The sequence below is a fragment of the Hyperoodon ampullatus genome, assembly GCF_949752795.1.
Source record: "Hyperoodon ampullatus genome assembly, chromosome: 14".
Lineage (NCBI taxonomy): Eukaryota > Metazoa > Chordata > Mammalia > Artiodactyla > Ziphiidae > Hyperoodon > Hyperoodon ampullatus.
This window is the reverse complement of record NC_136927.1, coordinates 39339525-39360239: the sequence shown is the minus strand read 5'-3', so window position 1 is coordinate 39360239 and position 20715 is coordinate 39339525. Positions and strand designations below refer to the sequence as shown.

The 20715-nt window shown below is 45.2% G+C and overlaps 1 protein-coding gene across 1 annotated transcript in view; it reads left to right on the top strand.

The window, feature by feature from the left end:
- The window catches only part of COG7 (component of oligomeric golgi complex 7), a gene marked incomplete at its 5' end in the record, with an annotated part of 86736 nt that overhangs the window by 35967 nt on the left and 30054 nt on the right, over positions 1–20715 (top strand). The window contains 6 exons of the mRNA XM_079719616.1: positions 3495–3622; positions 4556–4710; positions 9772–9888; positions 12010–12075; positions 17856–18042; positions 19663–19803. Coding sequence (XP_079575742.1) covers positions 3495–3622; positions 4556–4710; positions 9772–9888; positions 12010–12075; positions 17856–18042; positions 19663–19803 — 794 coding nt within the window. The remainder of the gene's footprint in view (positions 1–3494; positions 3623–4555; positions 4711–9771; positions 9889–12009; positions 12076–17855; positions 18043–19662; positions 19804–20715) is intronic.

The window sequence follows — 20715 nt, the reverse complement described above, 5'->3', positions numbered from 1 at the left end:
TTCTGTTTGAGGGTTTAATCTATTTCTGGTTAATTTATAAGAGCAATTTATTTAAAGCAATATATTATTAAATGTATTCTAAAAAGCAACAAAGTATTGTTATAAAAATTCATGATATAGCTATCTGTAACACAAAATGAAAGTCTCCTATAATCCAGCTTGCTAGAAATAACCACTGTTAAAAATCTGGTGTATATTCCCTAAATATCCTTATATAGTAAGGATTTTTTTCCTCATTATCAAGTATGTTGCAGATATATTTTCTAACTTTCTGGTTTGCCTTTAACACTTTTCCATTTTAATAATTAATAATGTACATAGTATAATTCAAAATATGTAAAAGGTTATGCAATAGAAAGTCAAAAAGTTAAATAATTTGTTGACTTTATAGTTAACAAGCAATATGTATTCAGTATAGAAAAAAACAGAAAATACAAGGAAGGAAAAAGATCATGCTCAACCAACTGTCCAGAAACAGTATTTTGGATGATATACACATGCAAATTTTGTATAAGAGTGTGTGTGTACTTAAATGTTTTTAATAGAATATTTTATTATCATTATCACCCCTCATTTTATATTGATTCAATATTGTCATCCAAAACACAAGTTTTCCCAGTTCCACAAAAGTCTTTATAGCTGTTTCCCTACCTCCCGTTAAAATCCAGTCAGTGTACATGCATTGTCTTTGGTTGTCCTGTCTCTTTAATCTCTTTTAATCTAAAACAGTCATCTCATCTTTTGTCTTTCATGACATTGACGTCTTTGAAGAATACAGGGTAGTTTTCCTGTAGAATGTTCCATATTCTGTAATTATCTAATTGTTTCCTTGTGATTAGACTTAGATTAAACATTTTTAGTAAGAGTACTACATTGGTGATGATGTGTACTTCCTATGGCATCACATCAGGAGACACAATGTCCAATTATTGTTGATGGGTTGGATTAATCACTTGGTAGTTGTACCTGCCAGATCACTCCATTGTAAAGTTACCTTTTCCTCTTTGTAATTAATAAGTATCTGTGGCGTGATATTTTGAGCCCATAGGAATATACTGTTCCTTAAGAAATATTTACCTAGTTAGTGACTTTAGCATCCATTGGTAATCCTTGTCTGAATAAACTTTTACATTGCTGATTATAAAATGGTAATATTCTAATTCTCTCATTCCTTTTACATGTATTAGCTGGCATTCTTTTTTTAAAAAAATAAATTTATTTATTTATTTATTTTTGGCTACGTTGGGTCTTCATTGCTGCGCACGGGCTTTTTCTAGTTGCGCTGAGCGGAGGCTTCTCTTCATTGTGGCGCGCGGACTTCTCATTGCGGTGGTTTCTCTTGTTGCGGAGCACAGGCTCTAGGCGCACGGGCTTCAGTAGTTGTGGTGCACGGGCTTAGCTGCTCCACTGCATGTGGGATCTTCCCAGACCAGGGCTCGAACCTGTGTCCCCTACATTGGCAGACAGATTCTTAACCACTGCGCTACCAGAGAAGTCCCTTGCTGGCATACTTTTGTGAAGAGGAGATTTTTCTTTCTCTTTGATATCACTATGAACTCATTGGATTCTTTTTTTATTCATTGTATTATGATCCATTATTTTCATTATTCATTTTGATGCTCGAATTATTTCAAATTTGGTCAGTGGTTGCCCCTTCAGGCTGGCTCCTGTATCATTTTGACACGTCCCTATCAGCCTTTGAGTGCTTTATTGTTTTTTGGCACAAACTGTTCCAGGAACACTTTGTACTTTCTCTGCCTCAGACCGGGAATCAGCCATTTTCTCGAGCTTGGTTTCTTCTAATGGGAAATGGTATTTAGAAACCAAGGTCTGGCACCAGGGGTGCTTATTGTTGCTGGGCTACTATTACTTCCTGTGCCCTTTGTGGACAGAGCTAGGAAATGCATAGTTTTTAAAATTACCAGTTTATACTGATACTTCCAAATCAAATGCAACACCAATAGATTTTTACCTCTTGCTGTTCTCAGTTGCATCTCTTTTCTCCTACAGGGAAAATTCTGGTTCCCATCAGCAGTGTGTGAGTGTGTGTGTGTACGTGTGTGTGTGTGTGTACGTGTGTGTGTGTGTGTGTGTGCATTATAAACACATACAGTTATTTTTCATGGCCCTATTATCGATAGGTCAAAATGTATTTAGTTTATTTATTCAACTACAAATGGACTAGTTCTAGAGTGATGGATGCTGAGGATGCTATGCTCTCATACAATGTATATTCCAGTGGGAAATAACCAAATAATCACACTAATGAGTGTTTAATTACAAGTGAGATGAGTACTTTGAAGAATAGCAAAATGGTTCTAGGAGAAAAGCAAAATGGTTTTAAGCAAATAAAGATGGTTGAGAGTAGCAGACTTGAACTTAGTGAGTGCTGAAGGAAGAACAGGAGGTAACCAGATGAAGAGGGGTAGGGAAGAAGAAGGTCGTTGCAGACAGAAGCAGTAGCAGGTGGCCGGAGGGGAACTTCTGAGGAGCCGAGGGAAGGCTAGAGGCTAGGGGAATTGTGAAGGAGGCTGAGTCTATAGAAGTAAAAATAAAAGTAGCTGGCCTTTATTAGGTGCTTATACATGCTAGACACGTACTATTTTACATAATCTCCAGTTAAGCCTTATAAAATTGATGCCATTATTAATCTCATTTTATAGTTGAGGAAGCAGACACTGAAAAGTTAAGTCATGCACACAGTCACCTAACTAGGAAGCAGTAGAGCTTCAATAGAAGAGCCTTCACCCTTAACCACCACCCTCTTTCACCTCCTGAGGTCAAACGATGCAGAACCTTGTAGGCTATGGAAAAGATTTTGGATTCCAACTGAAGAGATAATTCTTAGAAGTTGAATTGCTGTGCCATAGAATATGCGCATTAAAATTTTTATGTAGTTGAATATAGGAATTTTTGGAATGCCTAGTGTATGGGCTCCAGATGGAAAATGTTCTTTCTGCAGAGCCTTTTCCCTGTAGCAGTTCTTGAACTTGACCCTGAGGAGGATTATCATTTGAAGAGGTTCTTTTTTTTTTTTTTTTTTGCGGTAAGTGGCCTCTCCCGTTGCGGAGCACAGGCTCCGGACGCGCAGGCTCAGCGGCCATGGCTCACGGGCCCAGCTGCTCCATGGCATGTGGGATCCTCCCGGACTGGGGCACGAACCCGTGTCCCCTGCATCGGCAGGCGGACTCTCAACCACTGCGCCACCAGGGAAGCCCTGAAGAGGTTCTTGACTATGACAGGTTGTAGGATTAAGGGGATCGGTATCTTTAATAGTGCCTTAGGCACATAATGCACAAAGCTCAAATTTATCAAAAGATTTACTGACATGATTGCTTCAGCTTCCATGAATGGTAAAAGCAGATGAACAGAAAGTAGTCACCCCTAAGATGAAATAGGAAAAGTTCCAGTGGAGGTCCTTTCACCTGTTGTTTTTCAGCAATTGATTTCCAATTCTTTGTTCATTATTGCATTTAATTTCTGATTCCCTGAAGATGAGCAAACCCTGGTGAAAGTCGTGGAGCTGGTGGATGCTGTGTATGGTCCGTACAGACCCTACCAGCTGAAGTACGGTGACATGGAAGAGAAGAGCCTCCTCCTCCAGATCAGCGCAGTGCCTCTGGTAATGGCATAATACCGGCAGTGGCCATTCGGGAATCATTCTGTTTGCCAGGCTCCTAGGGTTGGGGGTGGGTGGGATGCGTCGGAGAAGGTGTGAGGTGGCATTAGGAATGCAAAGAGTGGAAACTGGTGCGCAGACACTGGGTTCTCAGTGCTTCCTGGGCTCTTGTAATCCAAATGTAAAATGAGACCACAGATATGCTACCAGTTTTTTATTTAAAATCCTCTAGCAAAACTTAGAGGCCTAAATCTTCTTGAGAGTAAGTTGATTATCCCCCTGATTCAGTCATTATCACACAGTCTTTTGTTTAAGGCAGCATATGCAAATGGACACAGGAGCTGAGTATTCATGGACAGTACTCTAGGGCCAGGTTCACCAGGTGGGCACCAGAGGGGAATTTCCATTGTAAATGTTAAGGTCACCTAGCATGATGTGAGTTGACATTTAAGAATAGATCTTACAGTAGTTAAAACCTGCCGCCTCCCGCCGCTTTTCTGTTTTCTAAGGACATACCTAGAAAGTCTGTTACGCTCAATTATGTTCTTGCCCCTGAAGGAAGCATTCTCCTTTCACTACATTCTTTTGGAGCGTGTGGTATGGAGAATTCAAATCCTAGCTTGAGAGCCAGAGGGAGAGATGCCATCTTAAATCACAGAAAAAGAGGAAAGAGAGGAAAAATATAAAGATGAATATAAGGATTTGATCATGCTTTTTAGCCAGGAGTTTATTTCTGTGATCTCACTGACCACTTAGACTGTTCTTCCCTAGGTCAGGTTCTTAAAGAGCTGTCACCGTTTGGGACTGCATTTCTGTTGCACCTATTAAGTGATTTTACCATGAATGAGGAGGTTTGGAGCTCTCCCCATCTTCATGTTGTCTATTCGTTTGTTCTTCAGTCTGAGGCAGCTTTTTTTATCTCTGTTTGCTGACCAGGAGCGTGGGGAGGTCATTGACTGTGTGCAGGAGCTGAGCCACTCTGTGAACAAGCTCTTTGGCCTTGCTTCCGCAGCCATTGACAGATGCATCACATTTACCAACGGCCTGGGGACCTGTGGCCTGCTGACAGCCCTGAAATCCCTCTTTGCCAAGTAAGGCTGGGGTAGTGGGGTCAGGGCCAGCCTCATTGGAGAATGATGTCTCTCCCAATTAAAAATGTGTGTGTCCTGTATTCCTGCCATGAACCCGGGAGAGGCACTTGCACCTGAGCCCAAGGGGGTGTTCTTAAGGACGTTAAGAACACTGTGGCATGTTTGTAATGGTGGAGCATTTGAAGCAACCTGAATGTCCATCCATTTGGAAATGGCCAAATAAGATATGGTATATTCACATGAGGGGAGTTCCCTATGTGGCAGTTAAGGTGTTAATTAGATCTACACATAACAACATGGATAGATCTCAAAACATACTGCTGAGTGAATAAAAGGTTGCAGAATACTATATAGAGTCTCATACAGTGTGTGAAAAGAATATACAAAAAATAGAGTATATTTTCTGTAGCAGGGTTCGGCAAATTTTTTCTGCCAAGGGCCGGATGGTACGTATTTTAGGCTTTGAGGGCCTTACAGTCAACAGAGACTTTTGTAGTGCACTGCCCTAGTAGTAGAAAAGCAGCCAGAGACAACACATACATGAGTGGATGTGGCTGTGTTCCATTAAAACTTTATTTACAGAAAACCAGGAGTGCCAATTCCTGTTCTAGATCTTTTTTTGTCACTTAAAAATGCATTATATATTCCTATAGCATAGAGGTCAGCAAACTCTAGCTCATGAGCCAAGTCTGTTTTTGTACAAGTTTTTGTAAAAGCTATATTGGAACGCCACCATGCCCATTCACTTACCTATGGCCTGTAAATCCTCACTATAAAGTTAGAGTTGAGTAGTTAGGACAGAGACCTTGTGACTCTCAAAGCCTAAAATACCTGGATCTTAACAGAAAAAGTTTGCTGAGCCCTAATGTGGAAGGTTAGGCAACAAACTCAAAACACTGGTTGTCTTTGGGGAGATGGGGAGGGACTGAGGTGGTGGTCATAGGGGATTTAGCTTTATTTGTTATTTTCTGATTTTTTAAAAAATTAAAAATGTAAATTAATTTATATTTAAATTTTAATTAAAAATATAAAATAAAAAATATATAAAATCATGCTACGTGAAAGAAGCCAGTTACAAAAGACCACACGTTATATGATTCCATCTATATGAAATGTCCAGAACAGGCAAATCTGTAGAGACAGAAAACAGATGAGTGGCTGCCTAGGGCTGGGGAGAGGAGAGTATTTGGAGGAGATGAGGGATGACTGCTAAAAGTTATGGGGTTTCTTTTCGGGATGATGAAAATTGTTCTAAAGTTGATTGTGGTGATGGTTGCACAACTGGTTTTCGTGACTACCCTAAAAACCTTTGAAGTGTGTGGTATGTGAATTAAATCGCAATAGAGCTGTTAAAAGAAAGAAAGAAGGGGAAACCAAAATTAAGTTTACTTAGAAAAAGGAAAAAGAAATCAATATAAGGCTGGATTCTCTGACCTGTGTAATTGAGATGTAAGGGCCCTCAGGAGGTTAGATGCTTTAGTCTCTAGCTTATAGACAAATACATTCTTAGGCTCTCCAAGAAATCTTGTTCTAGAATGAAGTTGCCACGAGTCTCAAGAAATTCCTCGTACTGAATTGAATGCTCTTTTGCTGCCGTAAGTTTAGGGAGCTCTTGTCATTCCAGAAATGCTGAGCATGCCCCTGTGAGCTCTGAGGGTCCTTGGACCCAGTACTGTTAGACACTGCCGTGGACGGTCTGCACCTTCCAGGGTGGGTTACAGGAAGGCACTGAGGGCTGCGAGATCATGTCCCTTGCGTAAGACAGGGGCGGGGAGCCAGGTGAGCCCAGACATGTCCCCCAGGAAGAGAAACATCAGCAACAAGTTTAATCAAATAAAATTTATCTCTTTCTCTCTCTGCCACAAGCTGGGATCTTGTGGATAAAATAATTTTTTTTGAGATCTAAAAATTTTAGTATAAAATTTAAAAAGTAATGCTTCTAGAAATACATATATATTTAAATATGAAAAGGTGTAAAATGGTGAAAGTCTTCCTTCTTTCCTGCGCATCCTTAGGCAGTCCTCAGTAGTCACGAGTTTTAAACATTTTGCTTTGAGTCTTCTCATTCTTCTCTCCAGACTTTAAAGAAGATTTTTTTGTTTATCACCTTTAACTATTATGTCTTGATGCAACTCTGAAAGGTAAGGAACTGAGCCTCCTCGGGGCTGGTGCTGTCTCTTATCCCCTCTCCTCCCAGCTCTTGTTGGTGACATTTTCACTTTTAGTTCTTCTGTTGGTTACTTCATTTTAAAAAGTAATACAGGGGCTTCCCTGGTGGCGCAGTGGTTGAGACTTCGCCTGCCGATGCAGGGGACATGGGTTCGTGTCCCGGTCTGGGAAGATCCCACGTGCCGCGGAGCGGCTGGGCCCGTGAGCCATGGCCGCTGAGCCTGCGCGTCCAGAGCCTGTGCTCCGCAATGGGAGAGGCCACAGCAGTGAGAGGCCCGCGTACCACAAAAGAAAAAAAAAAAAGTAATACAAATCCATATTAAAAATTCAAACTGTACAAAAGGACATATGATGAAAACAGGTCACCTGCTCTAGAAGGGAAGGTTTTGAAGCTACCAAGACAGCTGATGTTTATAAAATTTGGGAAATGAGGATGATGCTAACTTGCCCAGGGTTCAAGTGGGACCTTGTTCAGGAGTGGGGAGGGTGTGGGGATGGTGTTCAGGAAGGCAGGGTAGGGAGGATGGAGGACGCAGGCAGGGCAGGAAGAGATTGGCCTAACTTGGACCCTGCTGAAGCTGTAGAATATAGCTGCTGATGGGGTGTTGCAGGGTGAGGGGTGTTACAGCTGGGACGGGAGCCTGGGCCCTGGAGTTGTAGCCACCTGGGCTCAGATCCTGTCTCGGGCACTTACTAGCTGGGACCTTGGGTGGGTTAGTGTGCCCTTCTGAGTCTTGGTATCTTTTATTTGGGTAAACTGATGGTGATAATATCTCCTTTCCATGGTGGTTGTGAATATTGAGTGAAAACATATAATTAAAGCACCTAATGCAGCAGCTCTTATATGGTAGAGACACTTGGAAACGTGTATTGTGAGAGAATCAGAAGGTTTTGGTACAAATGCCATAAAAATGTGATGTGATACACACCTCACGTGCGAGCCCCACTATGACTAAACAGTCACCCCCCTACCTCCCCCTGGCCCCGCCTCAATGCTCGGCGGCTGCTCACTGTTCCGGGGACTCTGTCGGGAGGTTCTGTGGAGCTCACGCCTTGTTGGACGGGGTGTTCTTCTTGTTTAACGTCCTTCAGCTAAAGCACAATTAAAACGTTCTTCAACAGCTCCCTGTCAGTGTGTTCTGAGGGCCCTCCCCCTCCCCCAAGGAAAGCTGTCACCTCTCTGGGTGCAAAGGGAAGGTGCTGTCCGTGGCATTTTGGTTTCGTAGCTTTTCAGCCCTGTGTGAAGGGAGCAGCAGTGGCGTTTGTCCCTCAGTGGAGTGGTCTGCAGCAGTTCCTTCCGCTTGCTTCTCTGAATGGCCTTTCTCTCCACCACACAGACTTACTCTTCAGAGCCGTGCCCTGGGTCATCACAGTCCACTGTCCTCACTAGAGCTCATGGCTTGGGAAGGGAGAGAGGCGAGACTTCTTGTGATGTATGCAGGTGTCGTGGGTTTTAGGGAGCCTGTTGGCTTCCAGAGCACATGACCATCCACCCCTGTCCTCCTTACCACACCCTCCCAAGGACTTATGTGTTCACGTTCCAAGAACTGTACAGCTGGCCCTCTGTATCCAGCGTTCCTTATCTGCGGGTTCAACCAACTGAGGATCAAAAATATTCAGAAAAAAAATTTCCAGAAAGTACCAAAAAGCAAAACGTGAATTTGCTGCATGCTGGCAAATCTTTATGTAGCATTTATGTTGTATTTACAATTATTTACGTAACATCTATGTTGTGTTAGGTATTATAAGTAATCTAGAGATGATTTAAAGTATATGGGAAAATGTGCCTAGGTTCTATGCAAATATTATGCCATTTTATGTAAAACACTTGAGCATCCATGGATTTTGGTATCTTTGGGGGAGGAGGGGGGCAATCCTGAAATCAGTCCCTCATGGCTACCCAGGGAGTACTGTACATAAAAACGATACCACTGCACATCAGCTTTCATTTTATACGTTTCAGGGAGCTTTTGTGTCTACTATTTCATTCATTTCATTTTATTTTATCATCATGACAACTCTGTGGGGCAGTACAGAAGTCATCATTAAGTCCATTTTAAAGATGAGGAAACTGAGGCCCAAAGACACCTAGGTACTTGCAGTGCAGGTCTGTCATTGACTCAGGACCTATTTCTGGATGTCTCCTTTATGCCCAGGTCTGTGTTAATTCCTGGGGATACAATTATGACCTACAAATGGATAGTCCCTATTCTCCCAGAGCTTCTAGTCTGATGACAGCAATAAACATTAAACACATACATTAAATAAGCTATTTAATTATACTTGTGTTAAGTGCTATGAAGGAAAGTATGTGGTATAGGTGGGAACAGACAGCAGTCTGTGAGGGAGGGTTTTCAGTTTTGAATCCAGTTTCATGCTCCTGTACCATTAAAGTCGGGCTCTTGCCTGCCATGGAGCTTGGCTGTTTAATCTAAATTCAAGGATTTGAATGCTACAGAAGTACACTGGATATCAGTGAACTGCCTTATGGTATCCTAGGTGACAGTTGGGTATTATAGTGGGACCATGACGTTTTGAAACAGTTCTTTGAATCAGCTTCCAAAGAAATGCCCCTGTTAGGATGAGGGAGTAATTAACCAGCATCATCTCTCACCTGGTTGGTCACAGAGTCTTGGTCTTAGTGGCCATCCCCTTCCCCCCTCATCTTGAGCATCTCTTAAAGCTGCTCTGCCAGGTGAGAAAGACAGTCTTGCCACATAGAGGAGACCTTTTTGTGGTCAGAGCTTTATAAGTAGTGACAACCCTTGGTAGGATAGCCTCTGAAGGTGCTCTCAAGGTCATTAGCAGTTTGTCCAAAGCTGTATAATTCCAGGTGTCTATGGGTCTGAGAGTTCATGATGATACCGCTGTCATTTTTGTCTTTCCCCATAGGTATGTGTCTCATTTCACCAGTACTCTCCATTCAATACGAAAGAAGTATAGGCTGGATGATATTCCTCTCAACTCCCTTTTTCAAGAAGATTGGGCGGCTTTTCAGAATTCCATTAGGTAAAGTGGGGGTAAACATGCATAATAGAGTATATAAAAATGATAAATGTGTGTGTAAGGCATTCTTTTTTCTCTCTTTCACTGCCTCCCCCTTTTTAAAGCAAATACTCTAGACTCTGAAAACAAGCCAATAAACAAAAAAAACAAGCCAAACCAAACAAACACCAAAAAGACTCCTCTTGCTCTTAAAATATTTTTTAAAGCTTTTTATGAACTCATCTCCTTTGGTGACTTAAGTTTTTTTATGTTTGGTTTGAGATTTTTTTTTTTCCCCTTAGCCTATAGTTTCTACAAACGTAAAATAAGTTAGAGCTTTTATTTTAGAAAATGCACAGCTAATTGGATCCTGTTTCTGGATCTGTGCCACAGAACTAAATGGTAAGACAATGCTATTTGGCCTGCAAAGAGCCGTGTAAGAGTTCCGTGAAAGGGCTTGAGGTGACCCTCCCAAGTCGTTGTTGATAGACAGATTCTGGTGTAGCCTGTGTGACCTGTGGGCCACTAGGTAGACACTCTGTTGCCCTAAGCCCTGAGGTCTGGTGGGAGTGTGATTGGCAGTGGCCTGAGGAGTTTGGCCCTCGATGTGTCCAGCCTGAGGGAATGCCCTGGCAGTCCAGTGGTTAGGATTCCGCGCTTCCACTGCAGGGGGCACGGGTTCGATCCCTGGGCGGAGAACTAAGATTCTGAACGCTGCACGATGCGGCCCAAAAAAAAAAAAAAAAAAAAGACGGAAGCTCTGGAAGCACTGGGCCTGCATCGTCCCAAGGCTATGACCTGAAGCCTCGGTTGACTAGGTGTATGTTCTCTGTTGTGCTGTGGTTCTCCCACTCCTATGAGGTCTAACAACTGTACTGTCAGCCTGAGATAAAAAGCGATCTAGAAATTTCTTTTCCTTACAACCATTCTTTGCAGACATAGTTCTGAAAAGGCAAGCTGCTCTCCCCCACTTACATTTCTTGCCTGACCCCTGGCCTAAGTGGTATGTGCAGAGTGCCCATGGCACATGTGGGTCTCAGTGCAGATCCAGACCCTCCAAAAGCTGTCTTTAATCAGGGTAAACCCGGGGCCTCCCAGGACCATTTGGAGTGTCTCCTCATGGGCTCTGATCTGAACTTTTTTTTTTTTTGATGAAATTTAATGTTCTAGATGCTAATATCCCTTATCAGCTGTGGCAGCTTGGTACACCAGAAAATATTATGCGCAAGGTTGTTCTCTTGTAACTGGCGTGAGTGGAATATTTCACTTTCTCATAAACCTTTCTTATGATGGAATGCCTAGATATCCTGGTGATGATAGACACTTTTAGAGAAAGTTAAAAGTTAACTAGACCTAAGATGTTTTTAATCCTTGGATTTGTCCTGACATTATAGTTTGGTGTTGAAGGACTCAGTAGCTGGAGTTTGAGGCCTAGCATAAAATTACTTGAAAATTAAAGGATTATTAAATACAGAAATGATCATTCAGGCTTATCTCTGAGAAACAGATGGATTAATCTTCATCTGCCTTTCATGTGATCAGAGAGAAACAATTCTAAGATCAAAACAGTTTTCTCTTCTATGCCTGCTCACAGGCAGCTCACAAATATTAATGAATTTTGGTTTTTAAATTTTAGATACAAAGAATTTCCAACCCATTTTATTTGTTTGTTTGTTTGTTTTGTTTTGTTTTGTTTGTTTTGCTTTTTTGGCCACGCTGTGCAGCTTATGGGATCCTAGTTCCCTGACCAGGGATCGAACCCGTGCTCCCTGCAGTGGAAGCGTGGAGTCTTAACCACGGGACCTCCAGGGAATTCCCTCCAACCCATTTTCTTAAGGACAAAGCCCAAAAGCAACCTCAGTATTTTTGGAAATGTAAAATTATTTGAGATCATGTTGGATAGAATTGTGATTCATAGCAGAGAGACCCATGACAGGAAGATATTAGAAGGGACCAGCATTTCCCTTTTACATGCATTACTAATGAATGGAACATTTCAGGTAGGCCCTCAAGTGGTTAACTGCTTTCCCACAACCCAGCACACCACCAGAAGTGGTGAATAGTTAGAATTTTTATGAATGGGACAATGTTTGTCCTGTAAATGTCGGCATTCCAGATACTTGAAGTGCTTTTTGTTTCGTTTAGGATAATAGCCACCTGTGGAGAGCTCCTGCGGCAGTGCGGGGACTTGGAGCAGCAGCTAGCCAACAGGTAGGAGAGGGCTGTGGGCCGGCCCCTGGGCTCTCAGCTGGGGAAGACCTTGATAGAGTGCCCAGCACCATCTGAAGCCACAGAGCTTGAGGACTCTCTGTACCTAGGGTACGAGGTGTCAGTGTTGTCACCATTCAACATTTATTGAGCACCTAAAAGGAGCAAGGCTCTGACCTCCTCGGCACATAATTTTAGTTAGATATGGAAGTTTCAGCCTAAATGAGGAAGCAGCACATGTTGTCTCCAGATTATGAGTGGGCAGGGCTCCCACTGCATGTTTGCAAGTCAGTTATTGGGAATGGAAAGTTATAGGCGGTGGCGAGGTCCCCTGGGCCAGCCCACAGAATCGGGATGAAACCGGCCAGCCTGCCTTCTGGGTTCTGCAGTAGGATTCTGTGCTGCGGAAGCCGGTGTGTGTGTCAAAGGAGGATTCCTGGGGTCAGGCCTAGGACAGGCCCTCCTGCCCCCTCTCCATTCTGATACCTGCCAGGGCTTTTACACTGCCCCGAAGTGACCCCATTCGGACCTGCTTTTCCCTCCAAGGGCGTCAGGCTTCCCAAATGTCCTCACTTCTTCAGCAGAATCTCTGATTGCCTTGGTGCAGCTGCTTTCTCTGTTCTGCAGGAATTCAGGGGAAGAAGTCTGTTTCCTACAGCGGTGTTAGGGCCTAGCGGCAGTCCCTTCACCTCTTTCTGGGATAATTCTTGGTTGTCCTAAAGTCATCTCTGCAGGAGGGAATTTTTGGCAGTGCTACAAAGTGAAAAGCAAGCTGAGGCCTTGAAACTGGGTGGGCGGTAGGGCTGAGCTGCTGGGGAAGGTCATCAGACCGGCTGCAGGGTCAGGGCTCTGAGTTGGTCATTTCTCTTCTCCTCACCACTCTTTGTTTCATTTCTGAACCCATGGGTTGCCTTCAAGTCCCAAGATTTTTCACCATGGTTCTCATTATGGGGAAAGCCTTGCGGGGGCCAGGGGTGCCCAGGTGAGTTGGAATGGGCAGCTGTTGCAGTTCATAACTCCCAAACAGCCCAGCACAGAGCTCATGTGACTTCTTGGAATGAATAAAACCAGAGCACCACAGGCATACAGCGGAGTGTGTATAAATAATATAAATAACGATGTAAACACCCCCTTTCTCCCTCCCCACTCCCACACACACTTATGCTCGTGTTTATACACACGTGTGTGTGTACACACACACACACACACGGTGAGGGGAGCCTATGGCGGAAGAGTGAGTAGGTCTGGGTTCACGAAGGGCCCCTAAGAAAAGGTGAAAATTTGACATGTATATATCTAAAAGAAAGCCATGTAGCTTATTAGTTTCTTAATTACGGTGGTAATTACAGCCTGGGCCCAGATCAAAAATTAAAAGTTCACGAGTGTACAAAGTATGAAAAACTGAAAATCTACTCACCCCAAAAATTCTTGAGAAGAAACGTTAACAGCCCCCCTGCCCCCATTGCATTTGTTGAGCTCTGCCATGAAAGGCTTTACATGAATTAACTCCTTAATCCTCCCAGGGCGTCCAAAGAGATAGGTACTATTCTTACCTCCATTTTTACACATGAAGAGACGTTGAGGCATAGAATTTGGCACCGGTAGTAACTTTTTAAGTAAAAGAAATTATGTGTGGAAAGAGCTGTGTCTGAGGTGATGCACCTGAGAGGCAGTGATCTGAACCTGGACATCAGCTGAGTCATCCCGAGTGTGTCAGCATCACCTCCACACTGTCCTTCCTCACAGATGAGTGTCTGTCCTCAGACTTGGGTTTCTCTGCATATATATCAGACGTCTTTCCATATCAGAACATACAGACTTGCCTTAATCTTTTAATGAAGATGAGTATTACCTTCTAAAGGGTAAGGAAGGATCTGGTTAAGAAGGTGAATGGGGGCATGACAGATAAAGGGTGAGCCCCTCTAACTGCATTTTGCAGCCCCGAGAGGCTGAGAGCCTGGCCCGAGCTTTGGTGTGAAATGAGAACAGATTGGGTGTATCCAAGGGAGCCTTTTTAAGAGGTGACGTCATTCTGGAAGCACTGAGCCTGGAAACGGAAAAGAGTAACAGTCATCATCTGTGTTCCCATCAGGGAGCCTGTGTGTGTGACTGCCACCTATAAAGCTTATCTTATCTCCCTGTCAGTTTCACCGGCAGACGCAGACTGCAACTTAGGACCACTCTCCTCGGGTGGCAGAGGCAGTAGCTCGAAACATTGCACATTGCTTCAGCGACAAGAGTGACATTGGCTACTGGGCCTTTAAGATCACCTGTTTGCAGACAGGGATCGTTTTGTGATTAGTGGGGCGAGTAAAGCAAGGTTGAGTTGGGTGTCACCCGAGGGATTTCTCTTGTACTTGGGTGACATACAGGGAGATTGCTGTGGTTCCTCTATACTTTTATGGTGCCCACCACTTATTTTTGGAACAGTAGTATTTTCACTAGGACAAGGTTTTAGTGGGACAGTTCAGTGGGACAGTGAGGTTTGGGGAATCCAAAATAAATGTCCAGGTTCCTGTGGCTGAGGAGTGGGCAGCAGCCTTTCCAGAAAAGGAGATGAGTTGAGGAAGGAGATGGAATTGGGATGTTAGTCCCTCCCTCCTCTGCTCATACTCACTGCCTTCTCCTGGCTCAGCAGGTAGCATAACACTGGCACATAATGGACTCTCCTGTTAATCTCTGAGCTTCTGAGGGCAAGCTCTATGTTTAATCACCTGATATCGCCAAGACCTGGCTTAGAGCCCATTGCAATGATGAGAAAACGTTTCTTTTTTTTTTTTCTTTCTTTATTTTTGGCTGCGTTGGGTCTTCGTTGCTGCGCACGGGCTTTCTCTAGTTGCGGCGAGGGGTGGCTACTGTTTGTTGCGGTGCGTGGGCTTCTCATTGCAGTGGCTTCTCTTGTTGTGGAGCATGGGCTCTAGGCGCACGAGCTTCAGTAGTTGCAGCTTGTGGGCTCAGTAGTTGCAGCTTGCAGGCTCTAGAGCGCAGGCTCAGTAGTTGTGGTGCACGGGCTTAGTTGCTCTGTGGCACGTGGGATCTTCCTGGACCAGGGATCGAACCGTGTCCCCTGCATTAGCAGACGGATTCTTAACTATTGCGCCACCAGGGAAGTCCTGAGAAAATGTTTCTTAATGAATGAGGAAATCAAGTGTTCATTTTGGTATGGTTTAGTTCTCAATAATAGGAAATACATATAACGGGAAATCAGATTCTAATGATGAGGTCATCTAATGGTGACTGGATGAAGAGGAGGCTAGGGAAAAATGCCATTAGTTCCTTAGGGTTGGAGCTATATTTACTCCAACATTTAAAAATATTAGATTTGGTTTTTATTGTAGAGCACAGTATTGTGACATTTTAAAGTATAATTTTTAATTAATTAATTAATTAATTTTTGGCTGCACTGGGTCTTCGTTGCTGCGCGCGGGCTTTCTCTAGTTGTGGCGAGCGGGGGCTACTCCTCATTGCGGTGCGCAGGCTTCTTATTGCGGTGGCTTCTCTTGTTGCGGAGCACGGGCTCTAGGGGCACGGGCTTCAGTAGTTGTGGCATGTGGGCTCAGCAGTTGCGGCTTGCAGGCTCTAGAGCGCAGGCTCAGTAGTTGTGGCTCACGGGCCTAGTTGCTCTGTGGCATGTGGGATCTTCCCGGACCAGAGCTCAAACCCGTGTCCCCTGCACTGGCAGGAGGACTCCTAACCACTGCACCACCAGGGAAGTCCCTTAAACTATAATCTTTAATACTCAAAACATTCCCAACATAACTGTTTTTCTTCAGCTTGGATGGCAGACTGATGCCACTTGCCTGGCAGCCTGAGACTGAGACACGTATTGCAGTAACCCCAAGAGGGAGAGCTGACTTCCCGGAGGGCAGAGACGAAAGCTCAGCTGTCAACTTCCTGCTCACCAAACCCAGGGTCACCTGTCAAAAAATAATTACGGAGCACCTGCTATATGCCCGGCACTGTGCTAAGTGCTGGGAATTCAGAGATGAAGACCAGTCTGTGGTTTAGCCTCACCATCTAGTGTGTAAGAGAGGTGAGGGCTTCCCTGGTGGCGCAGTGGTCGAGGGTCCGCCTGCCGATGCGGGGGACACGGGTTCGTGCCCCGGTCCAGGAGGATCCCACATGCCGCGGAGCGGCTGGGCCCATGAGCCATGGCCGCTGAGCCTGCGCGTCCGGAGCCTGTGCACTGCAGCGGGAGAGGGCACAGCAGTGAGGGGCCCGCGTACTGCAAAAAAAAAAAAAAAAAAAAAAGAGAGGTGAAGGCTGGTGAAGTTAGAAGACTGAGTGCCTGGGGGGAAAGATTGGGCAGAGAAGATGCCCCTGGGACAGGTCCTTGAAGAAAGAGTAGGATTTTTCCAGGCGCACCAAGGAGGGGAGAGCATTTCAGATCATGGGAGCGTGCGAGCAAGACACGCAAGGGCGTGAAGCATGGTGTGTGGGCTGGGGGCAGTTGGCACGGTAGCGGGAATGTTTGTAAGGATACGGGGGCTCCAGCGATGGAGGGCGCTGGGGGCCATGCCTAGGCATTTTTAGTTTTATCTTGGGGAGCACTGAAGGATCTTTGGGAAAAAGACAAAATCAGATTTGCCTTTTGGAAAGATCATTCCAGTAACCCTTAGGAGGACAGATTAAATGGAGTGTGGAAGGGAAGGCAACTATGATCCAGACAAGAAATAGTGAAGACTTGGAAGTCAGGCAGCGGCAGGGACAGGCCACAGTTTCACAGAGAAGAGACGCAACCAAAATTACCGGTAGGCGTAACCCACAGGGAGAACTGTAACTTGACCTTAGTGGCAGAGGCAGGTGGCTCTACTTGTGTCAGCAGTGGTTCCTGAGGAAAGTCCTGTCCCCAGGTTTTGTTTGCAAGTACAGGCATTTCTTGACAAGCTCATGGGATTTGTTTTGAAGAAGTGAGTGCCTACAGGCTGCCATGTCCAAAGTGATCTTTTTTATAAGAAATTATGGTAAAGGAGGCATTGGGGAATTAGGCACAGTTGGGATGTACTACAGTGTCTAGTCTTCTGGCTACATAGGTTTGTATAATTCTGTACACATTTAAACGTATAGGCTGAATGGTGAGGTTGGGCTAAGGAGGAAACAGAGTGAGGATTTTCAGCATCCGTCAAGGGAGGTCATCCTCGTTGAAGACAGAGATCCTGCTCCCCAAGCAGCGCCAGAGCTTGATCATCCCATAGAACCTCCTCCAGGCATTGTTCTTTCTCAGGAGAGCACCAGGTTCTCTCAATAGATCTCTCTAAACCTCAGAAGTAAACTTTACGGTGCCGGTGAACACAAACACCACACGAGCCCAGCGTGTGCGAGAGTGTGAGTCCTGTGGGTAGAGGTGTGCAGCGAGCTGCTGTCACTCTTCTCCAGGGACACTGTCGTGTCTCGTGCCTCTGACTGCAGTGCCGATGGCTCCCCTGGCTTTGACTATTCCAAAGAGTAATGCTAATATAGCTCATATATAGAAAGTGCACAGTATTCCCAGATTGTAGTGAATTGACGGCTTCCCTGTAGGCCGTGCATTACATTAGGAAGATGGCATATTCTGTTAGCGTGAGTGTTAAATAGGAGATAAAAACACCTGGTGTTTATTGTGCACCTGAGGTCCAGCTCCCTCCTAAAGGATCAAGGGCATCTCCATTTCCTTATAAAATGGACCCTAAATCAATCTGCCTCATGAGGATGTCCTGGGATTTAGTAAGGAGCAGTCTGAATGCTCCAAGAAGAAAATTCCATACAAATAGCTCAGGGCGTAATCATCATCACTTTCATTACAGGATTTTGTCCACAGCTGGGAAGTATCTCTCTGAGTCCTACAGCCCTCGGAGCCTGACCGGTTTTCAGGATAGCCTCTTGACAGACAAGAAGAGCTCTGCCAGGAACCCATGGCAAGAATATAATTACCTTCAGAAAGACAGCCCTGCCGAATATGGCAGTTTAATGGAAATACTCTATACCCTCAAGGTATGAGACCTGACTGATGGCATTCTTGCAAATGAAAACTTTTCCCTTGTCACTCACCCTTTCCCTAACCCAGGCTTTCTGCCCCTGTGTGTGGGCCCTAGGCTGTGGCATGCCCTCCCACGGTCTCTGTCTCGTTTATGTTGGGGTTTTAAGAAGCTAATCAACTAAACCGGGGTCGAACCAATTGAAACACAGCTGTGGGAGGAGTTGGATAAAGGGAGCTTTATTACCGACGAAAGGTAGGCTGGAGAGTGTGGCTCTCGATCCGCAGGAGCTCGCTGTTCTCCTCTCCGGAGTTAGGCCCATCAGCAGGGTGGGCGGAGCTGGATGGCCCCGGGCCCCCACGCGGGCACAGCCCCCCCATACTGAGTGGCAGAGAGGGGACCGGAATCCTGTACTGCCTGGGCGTGGGCAGAAGCTGGGAAGGTGGACCCCAACCCAGGAGCCAGGGGAGGAGCAAGGTAGGGAGGAGCCGGGAGCGCCCCTCCAGTGAGGTTCTTCCGTGTGGCAACACAACGACGTGGGAATCAGTGTTCCCTCCTGGCTGTTCCTTTGGTTTAAACTCTTCGTTTGTCTACCATAAAATGGCCCTTGACTTTGAGCTTTGGGCCTCTTGGGGTCCAGGGACGGGGGACCTCCCAACAAATGGAATGAGCCACACGCTCCCTGGGAATGGCCTCAGGGTTCTTAGAGGGCCACGGCCTCCTTTCCAGAGCCACCCCCCACCCCCAGTCTGAGTTGAACCGCACTCTCCTGGTGATAAGCCAAGGAGGTATGGCTGTTCCCATAGCACCAAATTCAATCTGAAATTATCCTGTTGGGCCACGAGCTCTGGAGGTGACTGCACAGTGTGCCTCAGGATGTGTCTGAGGCCTCAGCGTTGCCCTCATAGGGTGTCCCCCATCCCTCTGTACCTTGACCCACCAACTGGCTGCATTTGAGCTTGACAAACACTTCTTGAAGCCATTCTGCAAGTTCATTCATCCGTGCTTCTGTGATTACGTTAAAGCAACTCTGTTTATCTTTATTGCTGATCTGATTTATGTCTGTTTGTTGTAATCAGTTCATTTATAATAGCAAAACTAAGGTTACATTTTCCACCTCTGTATTTTCTCAGGCTGTTTGGAATACCTCGGGACTCACACAGGTGGTGCATACTCTGGTGTACAGCCGAGTATAATCGACCTGACCTCACTGGGAATCAGGGCTCTGTCTGTCACTCTTGTTTCTACATGACACTTCTGATCATTTTTTCCTTCTTCCTCTATCCCTGAGGGACAGTCACAGGTTAATTTTTCCTAAACTACCAATCCATGAGCTTATATTAGCTTAAATGCATCGGGGTCACCTGGGAAAGTGAATGAAAAATATATCAATAGTTTCCTGGGCTCCAGAACCCCAATGGATCCAGATTCAGTAGTTCTGTGGTAGACCCTGGGTATCTGTAACTCACTGTGCTCTCCAGGGGGTCCTGGGGCACAGCCAGGTTTGGAAACCACTGTAGTAGAGAACCCTCTTACTATTTTCCTTTCAGTGGCCTTTCAAAATGCTTAGCTAATGCTAATCCAATTGGTTGGATTCAGGGCATAACAACCTGCCTTCTGCATTTTCTTGTCTTAGGAAAAAGGGTCAGGTAACCACAACCTGCTGTCGGCGTCTCGAGTGGCTCTGACTCGGCTTAACCAGCAGGCCCACCAGCTGGCTTTCGATTCCGTCTTCCTGCGCATCAAACAACAGCTGCTCCTCATTTCCAAGATGGATGTAAGTTTCCCACCAACTGGAAAACGTGCCCCTTCACCCCCCAGCCTAGGCCTAATGTCCCCTTCCCCGAGCTTTGGGTGGTGCCCCCTCTGATTCTCCTAGGCTAGAAGTCCAGCTATAGAGTCACTGTTCCCTTGCAACTCACTGCTTAGCGAGACTGTCCTATCTTAATTGTAGTTACTGTGATGCTGTGTTTTTAGACTGTTTCTTGGGATTATTACTATTGCTTGATTAACTTTCACAGCAGCTTAGCTGTGCCCTCTTAGGGAGAAGTAAGGGAGATTATGTGCCTCTGGAAAAGTTGGGGCTGGTCAGAGGAGCTAATTGTCTGATGAGGTTGAATTGTTTTCGTGCCAAACATTTGTGGAGACTTGGTTCTGGAACTTTATTCAGGAGAGTGCCTTACTAGATTTGATCTGGTGTTTTTGAGGAGAGTTTGAAGGGTTCTGCTCTTTTCTATCCTTGATACTCTTTCTATTTGGCGATTCTTAGAACATCTCACTTTCCTTGCCTTGCACACTCTTCTCTTTTCTGGTTGTCCTTATTCCTTTTCAAGGAATTGCCTATGAGTCCTGTTTTCTCTACTGGCTCTGACTTTCCCTGGGTCCAGATCTCATGACTTTCCTTTCAGATTTCTGAGACAGTCCCCTGATTAATTTTTCTCACTGACTCCTCAAGTCTATCTGGATTTGGCTTATTTTAAAGATAGTCTTGGGACTTCCCTCGTGGTGCAGTGGTTAAGAATCCTTCTGCCAATGTAGGGGACATGGGTTCGATCCCTGGTCTGGGAAGATCCTACATGCCACGGAGCAGCTAAGCCCACGTGCCGCAACTACTGAAGCCCACACACTCTAGGGCCCACGTCCCACAACTGCTGAGCCTGCATGCTGCAACTACTGAAGCCCACGTGCC